We start from the raw sequence: 14793 nt of genomic DNA, 5'->3' as shown, positions 1-14793 counted from the left end.
GCTGAAGCGGATATAAGACCATGTACATTTTACAAAAATTTCGACTTTTTTCTCTCTTGCAATGCTTTCTTTTGTAAATATCATCATCATCCCACCGACATCACTTCTCTCGTCTTAGCCGCCCATTGCTCAAAAGCAGTAGTGAACAGGCTTATTCCTCATCAGACTCTTCCTCGGGAACCTATCACCTTTCCGTTAGTCATCACAATCAAAAACGTGGCTGCTAGTAGCAATCTTGACTTACCCCTTCGTGGAAATCCCGACCCTCCTTAGTACCCTTGATAACACCAACACGAATGCAGAAGTCACCAAATCTCTCGCCAGTCTCCCTCTCAGTCGCATATCTCTTGAGAAGCGGCTTCATGATGGCCAATATCTCATCCTCCTTGATGCTCTGCCTGAACAGCTTGTTCAGTCTCTGGCCGTGGTATCCACCACCAAGGTACATGTTGTACGCGCCGTACGCCTTTCCAACAAAAGCGACCTCGGCGAGCCAGGGGCGCGCGCAGCCGTTGGGGCAGCCCGTCATGCGCATCACAATCGAGTCTTGGCGCAGGCCGTTCTCCTCGAGGCAGTCCTCGAGCTTGCTAATCAGCACGGGCAGGTAGCGCTCTGACTCGGCCATGGCGAGGCCGCAGGTGGGGAAGGCTACGCAGGCCGACGAGCTGAGGCGCAGGCCGGAGAAGTGCACGTTGTCGAGCTTGTACTTCTTCATCAGGTCCTTGATGGACTCGAGGTCCTCGTCGGCGACGTTGCTGAGGATCAGGTGCTGGTTGCCCGTGAGGCGGAACTCGCCCTTGTGCACCTTGGCAATCTCGCGCAGGCCAGTCTTCATCTGGAACTCGGGTGTGTCCTCAATGCGACCGTTCTCGATGAAGAAGGTGAAGTGGTTGAGACCCGTCTCATCCTTTTGCCAGCCGAAAGTGTCGACGTTGGACTTGAACTCAAAGGGCTTCTCCTTTTCAAACTTTTGGCCCCAGAGCTCCTCGACCTTACCACGGAAGACGTCGACGCCCATGTCGTCAATGGTGTACTTGAGACGGGCGTGCTTGCGGTTCTTGCGGTCGCCATGGTCGCGCTGGACGAGCATGATCTTCTCGCAGGCGATGTGGACCTGGTCCGTCTTGACGAAACCAAACATGCGGCCGATCTGCGGGTATGTCTTCTTGTTATTGTGCGTGGCACCCATGCCGCCACCAGCGATCAGGTTGAAACCCTCGAGGTTGCCGTCCTTCCCCTTGATGGCGATGAGACCAATGTCATGGGCGTACACATCGGTGTCGTTGTGGGGAGGGATGGCGATGGTGATCTTGAACTTTCTGGGCAGGTAGGTGGGTCCGTACAGAGGCTCAAAGTCCTGCACCGCGTCACCGGCAATCTGGGTCTTGGTATCGTTCTCGTCCGCCAGCCAGATCTCGTGGTAGGCGGTGGTCGAAGGCAGGAGGTGGTCGCTGATCTTCTTGGAGCTGGCCCAGACCTCCTTGTGGTACTTGGACTGGGTAGGCAGGGAACTGCACATGACATTACGGTTGACATCACCGCAGGCGGCGATGGTGGTCATGAGCGCTCTGTTGATGGCCTGCATGGCGGGCCTCAACTTGCCCTTAACGACACCGTGGAACTGGAAGGTCTGACGGGTGGTGAGCTTCATGGTTTCATTGCCGAGCTCGTTGGCGATGTCATCCATCTGCACCCACTGCTTGGGAGTGGAGATACCACCAGGCAGACGGCAACGGATCATGAAGGAGTAGGCAGGCTCCAAGCCCATGGCCTTGCGCTCGTCTCTGACATCACGGTCGTCCTGCATGTAGGTACCGTGGAACTTAGTAAGCTGCTGGTCGGCGGCAGAGATAGCAGCGGTCGTGGGATCGTTGAGGCCCTCGACAATGGTACCACGGAGGAAGTTGGAGGCAATCTTGATGTCCTCGTTAGTGATGGGAGCAGGCTCCTCGGGAAGACCGTCGACGTTGTCGACGCCAAGGGCGCGCCAGATCTTGGGCTCCCACTCCTGGTAGCCAGTCTGGTATCCATCGGGGTCCTGGTCATCACCGAGACCAATGTCGGCAAGTCTCTTGCCGCCAAGGTTGGACAGGACACGGTCGAGGTCCTTCGCAGGCTTGTTGTAATAGATCTTGTCCTCCTTGCGGGGCCAATAGTGACGATCTCCAAGACCGAAGACGGAGTAGTTGACGTTGGCGAGGTCAAGCTCGGTGTTGTCCTTCAGGGCGCTCCAGAGAGCGTGGCCGTTCTGGGGGAACTCTCCCTGACCAGCGGTCGAGGTCACGAAAATGATGTTCTCCTCGGAAGCCAAGTCCTCGAGAGGGTAGTCCTCCATGACGAAAACCTTGGTCTTCAGACCGCGAGCCTTACCACGGTTACCAAGGCGCTTGGCGACGTTGGTGGCGTTTCCGTTGTCAGAGGCGTACAGCACGGTAAGGGGAGCACCAAAGAGACCCTCAAGAAGCTGGTCATAAGCATCCTTGGCCTTGCGCTTCTGCTGGGCGCGGACCTCGGAGCCAAAGTCCTGCGACAGGTTGGCGGCGAAGACCGGGTCACGCTGCATAATCTGAGTGAGCTGGTTGTCACGGTCCAAGAAGGCCTTGAGCTCGCTCTTGATGCGCTCTGAGTCGAGAGTGAAGTTGGGCTCGCCCTTGGCCTCGTTGGCGGGGTTCCAGCGGTACAGAGGCCAGTAGCCGACGTCAATCGCCTTCTTGGTCTCCTGGAGGACGGTGAGGGGAGAGTCGGTCTCGCCAAAGTAGGGCAGGTAGGCCAGGACGACAGAGGGACCGTTGTGCTGGTCGGCCTCGAGCATGGCCTGGAGCACCTGTGTGTAGGAGCCATAGACGGCAGTGGAGGCGACGTAGGCATTGCCAAAGTTCATGGCGTACAGACCAATGTCCTTCTTGCGACGATTGGCATCGGCGGCGGCGCGCTCCGAGTAGGGAGTCGAGTCAATGATGAGCATGTTGACGTTCTCGCCAGAGGCCAAGACGTGATGCACACCAGAGTTGCCGAGATCATAAGCCCAGGCATCGGATCCCACAAGCCACAACGACTCCTTACGGAACAGGCGTTTGCTGGACAGCAAGTTACGGGCAATGGAAGAGCCATCGGTCTCAAGACGGGGAATCAGATCATCGGCGATCTCGTTCGCCTTCTTGGAGTCTGCCTCATTGGCTGCCCAGCGGGCGAGCCAGCTCTTGGGAGACTCGGTCACGAACTGGTTGCTGTTGGCAGCCTCCTTGACCTCGTTGACGAAGCGCAGGCGGCGCTCCTTGCGGGCCAATAGGGAGCCGAAGCCGAACTCGGGGCTGGCCTGGATGGAGGAGTTGATGCCGGCATTGCTAGATTTGAGGCCGTTGGCAATGTAGGCTCTCTGACCAAAGAGCTGGTCGAGGATCTTGGTGTACGAGTTCTCGACCTGGGGCTTCTCGAGGCCGTATTCGAGAACTTGCTGAGGGACCTCCTTGCGGCCGATCTCGAGGTTCTGAACAGGGGAGTCGGACGTCAGGTTCTGCAGGACGCCGCGCAGAGCCTGAATGACGGTCTTGGGATCAATGTAGCCGAGCTGGTAGCCAACGACGGTCTGCACACCACCAGGGCCGCTCTTAACACTGGTGAGAACATCGATGAGGACAGGGCCCCATTTTGTGGTCTTGCGGTGGACCTGCTCAAGCACGGCAATGCGCTTCACGGATTTGGGGAGAGCCTCGATGAGAGACGAGCTAAGCCAGGGGCGGTACAGTCTAGGGGTGATGATGCCGACCTTGGAGAAGTCACCTCCGCGGCGGGCCTGGTCAATCACATCACCAAAGTAATAGGCTCCGGAGCCGAAGACGAAGAGACAGTTCTCCGCGTTGGTAGGGCCAGCATAGAAGAAGGCCTGGTATTCACGGCCGGTGATCCTCTTAATCTGAGTCCAGATGCCGTTGGCGTACTTGAGGATGTCCTCCGATGAGACGACGGGAAGGGACGAATCTATGGTGGTGGCGTTGGAGGAGACGACGGAGGGCGGGCTGTCGGTAACGCTGTGCTCGGCGCTGGACTGCACCGAGGCCCTAGAGGAGTCGAGCTTGGAGTGCACGGACGAAGCGAGTTCGGAAGAGCTCAGGCCACTAATGGGCGAGGCGCCGGTCGGCGGCACGTCGGATCGGTCAGAAGCGACCGGCAGTCGGCCGTCATCGGCATAGATACCGACAGCCGACGCGGCGTCGCCGTTGGACGGTTGCTGGAAGCGCCTCGCGGCGTCAACGTCGAGAACTTGGCGCACGACTTCTGGGTCCTCTGCCTCAATGGCGGCGTCGTCGTCGCTGCTAGACGAGGCGAAAAAGTGAACGACACCCTTGCCTGAGCGCAGGGCGAGGGCGTGTGCCGTCAGTGCCATATCCTGAGCCTCCTGGAGGGACTCTGACTGCAGGAAAGTCCATCCCGAGTTGCGGATGGCTGTGATGGTTGAGAAATCGGGGAAGCCGGCGGGCTGGAGGGAGACGTGGAGGACGACGGGGTAGTTTGCCAGCTTATAGAGGTGGGAGATTGCGGGCAGGAGGACGCTGGACGAGGTGGTGACGGCGACGAGCTTCCCAGCCCGGGTGGGCGCGAAGACAGAGAGGAGAGGGTCGGCATTGTGCCTTACGTGTTGGACCTGGGGATGGACGCAGTCAGTGATCGAGTCGGAGGACCAGACAGAAGACGAATCGAGTGTTTGCTCACCTTGGTGACCGAAGACTTTGCGACAAGGCTCTTGTCGTTGCGAGCGACGTAGCGCTTGAGGTGGGTTGAGAACTCCGAGTCCTTTGCCAGCGAGGGCTGGACGGAAACGACGACGTCGCTGGAGAGGTATGCGATTCTAGCAACTGCAGAGGGCGCATGTTAGCACAAGCCAGCATTGTCGTCGTTGTCGCAAAGTGCAATTGCCCCGCGTCCGTGGTCGGCGTCGCTCTCAGTCTCTCTCTCGCGATGCTGCCCATCGCCCATCACGGGTGGGTTGCCAGGGCACTCTGCACCGCTGGATTGCGACAAATAGCAGAGCTCTGATTGGCTCAAGCCCAACATCATCGGAGCTTCGCTGTAACTACAGCGGGCACCAGCGCTGGAAGGACGTCGCCGCTGCAGAGAGCGAGACCAGGGGGTGACGAAAGCCGACGGTAGTACAGAGTAGAAGGGAAACTGCTTACCAGCTTCTCCAGGCGTCTGGATCTGGCCTCTTGTCGGAGCCATTGTCGATGTGTGTGTATGTGTCCGGTGGAGATTTCGAGGGTAAATTCGAAGGGGGGGGGGTATCGTATAGTGGAAGGTCTCGAAACTCTCTTTCGCTGCCGTTTGCAGTTGCAGCTAGGCTTCTTCTTGCGTTATGTTTCCTCCTCTGGACCAAGAACCAAGAAAGGATAGAATTCCGACACAGAGTCGACAATGGCAATAACGACTAACACAGCTCAACCCGTGAAGAGGTTTGTTGGAGACGGGCGACGTGGAGTGCAATGGCAAAGGGTCGGGGGAGGAGGGAGGGTAGAAGACAGAAAGATGTGGTGTAAGTAAGAGGTCGCAGAATAAGATCGACGGATAACAAGAAGATTGAAAAAAATAAAAATAAAAAAGGTACAAGGTCACCAATAAGTTGCGAAACAGCTCCGATGGTATTTCTGCTTTTGGACTCTCCCCAATTCCCGTTCCCTTCCCTGGTTTCGTCGTCTCAAGAAAAGGTGCTGGATACGCCTGCTGGCTGCTGCTGTTGCTGCTGGGTGCTGTGCCCACCGATAAATTTCGCCCCGCAGAAAACAACAATTTTGTCGACATCAGGGTCGATTGCGTGATCGGCTAGCGCAGCGTCTCCCCAATCCATTCGCCGGTCTCTCTGCCGCACTGCTCCCATTGCGCCGCGGGTTGGCTTGCCTTTGGGGGTCAATGGCAGTGGGTGTGTGCCTGGCTACCTTAAGGTACGTGGGTACATCTTAGTAGGTGGTACATTGTGATTCCTCCAGATGGAAAGCACTGAATCCAGCCAGAGTGCAGTTGCCTCCCTTACCGTCACGTCCTGTCAGTCGTATTATTCATCACGAGAATCGTTGACGGCTACTACTACAGTATACTCTGTAAAGAAACACCAGCGCTAGACTTTCCATCTAATAAACACTAGCTCGTTCTACTTTACCCCAATTAGCCACTCAACAACACTCTAACAAATTCCATGTAAGATGGCACTTCTTGGCTAATACAGCACCAGCAGGGGGAGAGGGAATCTGTTACCCCCCTGCCCGAATGCCGAAAAAGGCCGTTGTCGGCCGGGAAGCCTTTCCTCTCAACTTTCACTCTGAGTCTCTGACTCTTGCAGAGACCCATAGGCAGAGGAACTCGGATTCGTAGCCGCAGCCCAACCATCCGGAGGCGAGTAAACTAGACTACCTAGCTGACATGCTGCTCCATCTCCCGTTCGTGGACCCGCCGTCTCCATCCCCTCCCCCGGAGATTCTTTCGGATTACAAATGGTAGACTCTGTATTTGTAGTTTCTGTCTACTACGTATCACTCGCGTATTGACACCACCGCCCCCGTGGTTCAGTTGCCCAATGCCCGATATCCACTAGTCATCCAATGATACAATCGATTTGAACTTCTTGAATTACTGTTCTACTAGGTATGCCTATACTATGTGCGGCTTGTATCTTATGCTTTCTCATTCGGGATTTGGAACCGCTCTTCCAAAAAAAAAAAAAAAAAAAAAAAAAAAACCCTCCCCTCCCCGCCCCACCGCCCAGCACCATCAAAACCCACCAACACCCCCCCTCGCACCCCCCCCCCCCCCCCCCGGGGCGCCAACCACCCAATACAAAAAAAAAAAAAAAAAAAAAAAAAAGACTCCCGGTTCCACTTCTCATCGCCGTGAACTTCAAACGCAATGAATGCCCTCGTCACGAACCTTCCCAAACGCCGAATCACCCTCCGTACTTGAGAGTCATCATGTTGTTGTACAAAATTCCCCATCGCCGGCCATGCATCTACTCAAGACACGATCCACCTCTTTCGCGCGTGGCATCATCCACTATGAGATAAAATCTTTCCCGGTTCAAATGATGCGATCTCCCAATGATACCACCGCACGATGGCATCATCGACTTGCCGTCCCGGCGGGCCCACTCCAGGCGGTCAGCCATGCCACTTGCCGCCGACATGCCGCACCGACATCCATCTCTTGCCGCTCACGTACCGGTAAAGAGTTGTTTATTGTGCCCCGATACTTAAACCCCGGCGTGCCGGAACTTGGCGCTCACTGCGCTCGCCCACTCCTCCTGAGGCCTCTCGCGAAGCCAATACCCGCGCCCGAGGGCGAGCATCACGCGCCCGATGCGGCCACGGGAACCCTCACCCCCGGGTTCGCCTTGTGAAAACGGCCCGTCGAGGCCGCCCTTCTTGTTGTTACTGCGGCCCTCCTCCTCCCAGCCCATATCCGCCGTGTACCGCTGCAACACCTGCTGCGCAAACGACATGACAACGAGCGCAAAGTAGACGCGCACCAGCGTCACGGAGCAAATCAGCCCCAGACTCATCCACGACTCCTGGGGACCAATGTGCTTCGTCGTCCCGGGGACGTCCGGCACAACGGGTGCCCCGTTGGCGAGCGCTATCTCCGCAATCTCCGCCGCCGCCGGGGCCGTTGCCGCCGTGGTGCTCCCCGCCGGATGCTTGTCCAGGGCGCTGCTGTTGAGGTACCAGTTCACGGCGAAGAAGGTCGTGTACGCGACGTTGAGGATCGTGTCGACAATGTAGAGCCACGCGAGACCCAGCGTCTCAAAGGGGGTTTGCTTGCGGATGTGAGGCATGAACATGGCCAGCAGGACGACGACCCCCAGCGAGTAGAGGTACATTGACAGCTGGGTCACCGACAGCTCGTAGCCCGTGAAGATGGCGAGGAGGCCGTACAGGCCGGTGAGCCTGTTGAAAAGGAGGATCAGGGAGATGACCTCGGTGCCCGTCTGGAGGCCGATGCAGCCCAGAAAGGTCTGTCACACACAAACAATCTCATGTTAGCCGCCAGTGATTCGCTCGTCAGATGATAAAATGATGTTGTGCAGTTACTGCGCGTAGTGATGGAGACGAGGTTGTAATACACGCATACCTTTGGGAGCGGAAACCGCACATTGAATTTTGAAAACACCATTCTGTCTGTCCACTTTGTGATGTTTGTGTGTGTAGAGAGAGTATTGCGTCAGAAGAAAGGGGTCCTGAAGCTCAGATATTCCTAAAGGGTCGGAAGCTTTTGGGGAAGTGTCGCAAAGTTATGCCCAAAAAGTGGCCCGTCACATTTAGCCAAAGCGGCAGCACCGGATGATGATATGGGAAAAATAAGCGTACCTTAAGGTAATGTAGAAAGACCCTGCGGTCGCACTTTCTCGATGACATGATGGGCCCCACCCGATCCGTTCATGGTCATAGCGTCGCGCCCTCGGGGTTTATCTGAACGCCGCTTCTCTGCAATAGGCTAAGGCACTCTGTGGCAATCTGTGGCACTCTGCAGCAGCACTCCATGGCTGAAAATGCACGGCTATAGTGCGCTACGGCGGAAACCGATTCCACGGATTGCGGCGGGGGCCATTCCTACGCTGGCACCACACGATGAATGGACCCCGGTAATCAGTGACAGTCCCCGCGGCATCACGGGCACCAGTAACCGTGAGAGAGTCCCATGCCATTTCGGACGGGGAGCATCATGGACAACTCAACCAACATCTCGCCTTGACAGGATGGCACCTATCAAAATTCCCCCGCAAATTGCATGTCGTACTCTGTGGAAAAACTGCTCGGGGCAGAAGAAGAGAAAATCAGAGCCATTAAATGTAGGTATGTACTAACGACCGTGGAGTATAGCCCGTTATTATACAAACTGTAACTGATGCTTAAAATCCCCATTTGCACGCTATGCTTAAGATGTCCTGCCCCGCCAGTCATGTCGTAACGTAACGGCAACTCGATTCAGCTCCGCGTCGTCCGTCACGGCTCGTCTCGGACTTCCTACTCCAGAGTCGTTTGGTCTTTTTTCTTCTCGAAATAGTCGTCTAGCACGCGCATCCCTCTTGCGACGATTGGGCGGGGGTCGTCTTCACATCAATCACTGCGTTCTAGTCAGTACCACTGCCCACATAGGCCATGAACTTAGAGGGTAGTACGCACTCTGGCTTGAGGCCTGCGCTGCGGCATCCGTTCCCTCCATACCCGGAAGAGCCTGCGCTATTCTCTTGAAGAGGGTCTTGACGTTGTGTCCCAGCTTCGCGCTGGTCTCGACGAACATGAGGTTGTTCTTCTTGGCCTCCTCCTCGCCCTGCTGCGTCGTCACTTCTCGCTTGTCGTTCAAGTCCGTCTTGTTGCCCACAAGGACAATGATGACATCGTTTCCTCTCTCGGCGCGCACGTCGTCGATCCACTTCTTCGTGTTCTGGAAGGACTTCGCATCTTTTGTCAAAGTCAGTCATTGGTCGCCCCCATTCACCCATGCCCTACGTCTCCCATCCCTCGCAGTTGAACGTACTTGAAATGTCGTAGACGACCACTGCCACGCTGGAATCGCGAATGTACGAGGGAATCAGACTGCGGAAACGTTCCTGTCCGGCGGTATCCCAAAGTTGTAATCTCACTGTCCGGTCTTCAAGGTACATGGTCTGCAACGTATTAGACGGCGGTTCCTGGTGGCCCGTTGAAAATCTCAGTGACAGCTTGCCTTGGAGAGGAAGTCGATTCCAATGGTCGCCTGGTACATGTTGTCGAACGAATCGTACATGAATCGGGTAATGAGAGAAGTTTTCCCCACTGCAAACACACAAAGAGCTGTTAGCCATGTGCCTCTCCATCAAAGAAGACAACGCAGCTGACATACCGCTCTGCTCGCCCAAAAAGACAAGCCTGGGAGTTTCATTGCGTTAGTTTATTTTGCATTGCTCCAATGGAATTGTTCTGTATCGGCGCAATCGTACTTGAACTTCTTGAGGGGATTGTTGTAAGACCCGCCTGCGCCGGACGCCATGGTTGCCAAGTAATATGCGGTTTTTGATCAAAGGGAAGCTTCGAGGGTCGTATCGGGGGTTGCAGTCGGCTAACGGAGACGACGGACCAACAGGTGGCTTGATGCAAGGGAGTCGGGGCGAGCAAACAAAACGAAGCAGAAAGCCGAGCACCTTTTTGCTAGACCGAAGGACAAAATCGAAGAGGGGAATGGCTGGCCGAGGGAGGGAGGGGGACGTGTGGTCGGTGTTGGATCGCGGTCGTGGAAATTAAGCAGCTAGACGATAAAAGGAGGTCGACCTTTCGCCTCTGGGCGCATTACACATTGGCAAGGGCCCCGTCATCCGTTGCGGTGGGCTCAGAGGAGCCAGCAGAGACCGGGTGCATCACGTGTTGATAACTGATAAGAGCGTGCTCATGAGGTACCTTATCCGATAAGACAAGAAAAAAAAGATTCGGGACCCTGGTTCGAAAATTTCTGGACGGTCCAGGCCCCGCCGTTCCAGCTGGTGCAGAGTGCAGATTCAACGACCAGTAGATGGGCAAGGCGCGCAGATCGACTTTTCGACATCAGATTGATCCCCGGTGAATCTCTCCGTCTTGCACATACCGGAAAGCCACCAAAAGAACAAAAGTGCACCTCGACCAGTTCCCGACATGCCCGTCCTCAAGCCCCTCTCGGGCGACGGCGAAGCGCCCCAGCAACGGAAGCAGCCCTCAAGAAAGGGAAAGAAGGCGTGGAGGAAGAACGTCGACGTTTCCGAGGTGCAAGAAGGTCTCGATGAGTTGAACACACAAATCATTGCCGGGTATGCACTTCTTCTCTTCCGCGGGAAACCATCAATTGCCAAAAATGAAAGGGAAAAAACGAGAATATAAGCTAACTCATTACCAAAAGTGGTGTCGTCGCAGAAAAGGACTCGGCAGACCTCTTCACCCTCGACACGGTCGGCAAGGTCGAAAAGCGCCCCAAGCCCAAGAAGACGCTCAAGTCCGACGAGATCCTCGCCGCCCGCTCCGCCGTTCCCGCCGTCTCCTCCCGCAAGCAGAAGCGCGAAGCCGAAAGTTCAAAGACGTCGGACGGCCTCCTCCCGGTCAAGCGCCAGCGCACCGACTGGGTCTCCCACAAGGAGCTCAGCCGCCTGCGCCGGGTCGCCGATGGACACCAGGAGGAATCGACCAGCATCGTCCCCCAGGAAGCGACCTACGACCTATGGGGCGCGGCGGCGCCGTCTTCTTCCAAGGCAGTAGCAGTCTCCAGCAGCAGCAAGGACAACTTCCTCCCGCCCATCCAAAAAGCCAAACCCCCCAAAACCCTCAAACACACGCCCATCTCCCTCACCGCCAGCGGTCGCCAAATCCCCGCCGTTGTCAAGCCCACTGGCGGCTACTCTTACAACCCGACCTTTGACGACTACGCCGACCGTCTCGAAGAGGAAGGCGCGAAAGCCGTCGCCGCGGAAGAAGCCCGCCTCGCCGCCGAAGAAGCGGACCGACTCAAGCGCGAAGCCATCGCCAAATCCGCCGCCGAGGCCGACGCCGCCGAGGCGCGCGCGCAGCTGTCCGAGTGGGACGAGGATTCCGCCTGGGAAGGGTTCGAGAGCGGTGTGGAAGGTGACGATAAGCCGAATACCAAGAGACCCCAGCGCAAGACCCCGCAGCAGAGGAACCGCATCAAGCGCCGCAAGGAGGCGGAGCGCGAGGCCAAGCACCAGCTCGCGCTCAAGAAGAAGGCCGCGCAGGCGGAGCGGATCAAGGAGATCGCCGCCGAGATTGCGGGCCGCGACGCCTCCAAGAGCGCGTTGGCGCTGGCCAAGGAGGTGGGCGAGGGGAGCGACGCCGACGACGACGAAGACGACATTGTCGACGAGGGCCGGCTGAGGAGGAGGCAGCTGGGCAAGATGAAGTTGCCCGAGAAGGACTTGGAGCTGGTCTTGCCCGACGAGCTGCAGGATTCGCTGCGGTTGCTGAAGCCCGAGGGGAACCTGCTCAAGGACCGGTACCGTAGTCTGCTCGTGCGCGGCAGGGTGGAAGCCAGAAGACACATCCCGTTCAAGAAGCAGGCCAGGACGAAGCTCACGGAGAAGTGGTCTTACAAGGACTTCAGGATTTAGGGTGTCGGTATTTGTTAGAAGTCATCAGAATAATCATCAAAAGCGTGCACATTTTGACTTTCGCTTTCGTTTCGACACACATCAAATGGATGAGCCATGTAGAAACTGTTTATACAAATAGTTGAAATTATCAGAGACCCATCCACGTATCTCTTTTTGTCTACTCTGTCTGGGTACTGTAACTCTATACTGATGCATCATGCCAGGCGTATTTCGTACCTCGTACTCCACAGGGTATGCTAACAAAAGAGAAAACTCAATCTTGCAACAACTCGTCATTGCTTCTAGTAGCTCATCAAATCTAGGGAGCGTGTTAGTCACCAAAACCATGAAATAGTATTCGTAAGGTGGTTTGCATGTAAACATACCTCTTCCAAAGAGACCGCGCTTGGCCCAATCCATGGCAAGCAGAATGCGCGTCCGCAAGCTGACGCTCTGGGCAAAGTAGACAGACCGCCACATGTACACAGCCCACAGCCCGCCGGCAAAGTTCCAACCCTGACCCCAATCAAATACGGCAGAGTTGCCAATGTAGGCCAGACTGCCGAGGTGGCGGTATTCAAACGCCTTGTACACCACCGCGTCAATGTCACCATCGAGGACCATGTTGGCCTTCAGCCCGTCCGACGTGCGCGCCATCTTGTTGAACTTATGCGCTAGGTACTGGCCCTGCTGGTGAGCGCGCTGCGCCGTCGCCGGCAAGGAGGTCAGCTTGGAGTCGATCTGCTTCAGCAGCTCCCTGAGCTCGCCGAAATCGAGGGTGCCGGACTGGTCCTTGTCGAACTGCTCAAACAGCTTGTCGAGGCGCTTCAGGTGGCCGACGGCCTGGGGAAAGCGCCTCTTGACGTCGTTGGCCACCTCGCGCCAGTCGCTAAAGTGGAGCTCCAAGGTCTCGGGATCCTTGCCGTGCTTGAAGGCGAGCCCGCGGCAGAAGGTGATGATGTGGTCGGCCACGTTGTTCTGCACCGTCGAGCAGTCCCCGATGGCGTATACGTCGCCGAGGGGGGTCCCGTTCAGGCGGAGGTGGGTATCCGTCTCCAGGGCGTGGCGGTTCGTCTGCGAGGGGCCGAGCCTGGCGGAGAGACGCTTGCAGAGGTCAGCCTGGGCGACGCCCGTTGACCAGAGGCAGAAGCCCATGGGGAGCTCCTTGGTGAGGAGGGATCCGTCGAGCTGCTTCTGGGTGAAGACAATCTTGTCAGGGTGGACCTCCTTGACGCGGGAGTTTGTGAGAATGTCAACCTGGTCGCGGGCGAAGTGCTCCTCTGCGTATTTGGAGACAGTCTCGTCATAGGTATTGAGGATGTGACTACGGCTCTGGATCAAGTGTACGGAAATCTCGTTGCGGAGGAGCTTGGGGAAGTGCAGTGTCAGGTCTTCGTTGAGCATGTCAAACAACTCGGCCGCGAACTCGACACCGGTAGGACCGCCACCGCTGACGACAAATGACAGGAGACGCTTGCGCTCCTCGTCGGCGGTCGTCGGCAGACAGGCTTGCTCGAGGTTGTGCATGACTTGGTTCCTAACCTTGCGCGCATCGCTGATATCCTTGAGGAAGTGTGCGTTCTCCAATCCCTTGACACCGTGAGGGTTCGTGGTAGATCCAACGGCAATGACCAGCTTATCGTAGGGGACATAGAATCGGGTTTCGTTACCAAAAGCGTCGGGTTGAGAGCATTCAATCAACTTGTGTGAGAACTCGACGTCCTCGGCCTTTGCGCGAATAAAGTGACCGTGAACGCGGGAGAGGATTCGACGGACAGGTTCGACCAGTGATCTCAATTCCAGAGTTCCGACGGTAGCAGACGGCAGCATGGGAGTAAACAAGAAGTAGTTTGTAGGAGAAATAACGGTAACGTGGTATTCGTCGGGGTTGAGCTCTTTGAGGAGAGCCACTCCGCCCCATCCGCCGCCGAGGATAACAAGCTTCGGCTTCTCCTTTGCGCTCTTCATATGTTCGTTGTCCAAGTCGTCAATCAAAACCTCGGCGATGGGCAAGTTCTTTGGTCCGCCCCGGTTGGGGCTTAGTGCCAGCTCAGATACCTCGATTTCGTTCTGGTCCGGGTGCTCTTTGTAAGTGGAGGCATCGTAGATGAAGAAGCCGACCACCCCGAGACCGACGAAGATGACGCCGCCGCCGAGCCATGCGGCGCTAGCGTATGCGAGGCGGAGAAGCCGTGATTTGGGTTTCGAAGCGGAAGGCGACGCGCCTGAGACGGATCGAATGGCGGTGCCTCTGGGCAGGCCATGGGCGTTGAAGAAGGAGTTGGCGAGAGGTGTAGAAGTTGTCCGGGATCGCAAGGGAGGGCTATTGAAAGCGCGCCTTTGCGACAGTGCGACTTGTTGCTTGCATATCGGCGTAGGTTTGAATAAGCCGAAGGATGATTTCTGGGTAACGACGCGAGGTATGCGCCCCAGCGCGGATGTGGTGGGAGGCATTTAATTATCGCAAATAGTTGGTGTTTTCGTCTGACAGTGTCGTTGTAGATAGATCAATAGTATGGAGATTTCATGTCGAAACGAGCGAAGGGAGCAGCAGAGCTCTAGATATGTCGCGATGTATCTGTTGCCAACAACCGGCAAAATGAAAGGTAGCAAGGCGAGGTTGTTTGTGTTCCAAGGAGAGAAATCAAGGTCGTAATGGTCACGGAATTGAACGATCTAGGGGCCGGCGGGCATAGCTCCCTGGACATATG

At 56.4% G+C, this 14793-nt stretch overlaps 5 protein-coding genes across 5 annotated transcripts; 1 reads left to right on the top strand and 4 right to left on the bottom strand.

Annotated features, from left to right (window-relative positions):
* Positions 1-151: 151 nt before the first annotated feature.
* CORC01_10634 (sulfite reductase hemoprotein) lies at positions 152-5217 on the bottom strand (the record flags this gene model as incomplete). The annotated part of the gene is made up of 4 exons (XM_022622261.1): positions 152-181; positions 245-4642; positions 4711-4853; positions 5175-5217. 4 exons carry the CDS (start codon positions 5215-5217, stop codon positions 152-154), a joined length of 4614 nt encoding a protein of 1537 aa, XP_022471223.1.
* A 2014-nt stretch (positions 5218-7231) lies between these two features.
* CORC01_10633 (uncharacterized protein) lies at positions 7232-8151 on the bottom strand (the record flags this gene model as incomplete). Its single annotated transcript, XM_022622260.1, has 2 exons — positions 7232-7993; positions 8110-8151. 2 exons carry the CDS (start codon positions 8149-8151, stop codon positions 7232-7234), a joined length of 804 nt encoding a protein of 267 aa, XP_022471222.1.
* An 895-nt stretch (positions 8152-9046) lies between these two features.
* Positions 9047-10008, bottom strand: CORC01_10632 (Ras family protein; the record flags this gene model as incomplete). Its single annotated transcript, XM_022622259.1, has 6 exons — positions 9047-9102; positions 9162-9440; positions 9517-9621; positions 9699-9794; positions 9862-9887; positions 9959-10008. 6 exons carry the CDS (start codon positions 10006-10008, stop codon positions 9047-9049), a joined length of 612 nt encoding a protein of 203 aa, XP_022471221.1.
* Positions 10009-10643: 635 nt separating this feature from the next.
* On the top strand, positions 10644-12100 carry CORC01_10631 (uncharacterized protein; the record flags this gene model as incomplete). The annotated part of the gene is made up of 2 exons (XM_022622258.1): positions 10644-10795; positions 10885-12100. The coding sequence occupies 2 exons, from the start codon at positions 10644-10646 to the stop codon at positions 12098-12100; spliced, it is 1368 nt and encodes a 455-aa protein (XP_022471220.1).
* A 284-nt stretch (positions 12101-12384) lies between these two features.
* CORC01_10630 (uncharacterized protein) lies at positions 12385-14536 on the bottom strand (the record flags this gene model as incomplete). Its single annotated transcript, XM_022622257.1, has 2 exons — positions 12385-12401; positions 12469-14536. The coding sequence occupies 2 exons, from the start codon at positions 14534-14536 to the stop codon at positions 12385-12387; spliced, it is 2085 nt and encodes a 694-aa protein (XP_022471219.1).
* Between the last annotated feature and the right edge of the window lie 257 nt (positions 14537-14793).

This window comes from Colletotrichum orchidophilum (assembly GCF_001831195.1).
Source record: "Colletotrichum orchidophilum strain IMI 309357 chromosome Unknown Scaffold_107.1, whole genome shotgun sequence".
NCBI classification, from domain to species: domain Eukaryota; kingdom Fungi; phylum Ascomycota; class Sordariomycetes; order Glomerellales; family Glomerellaceae; genus Colletotrichum; species Colletotrichum orchidophilum.
The sequence above is the reverse complement of the archived record's forward strand: the minus strand, read 5'-3'. Positions and strand labels throughout refer to the sequence as shown.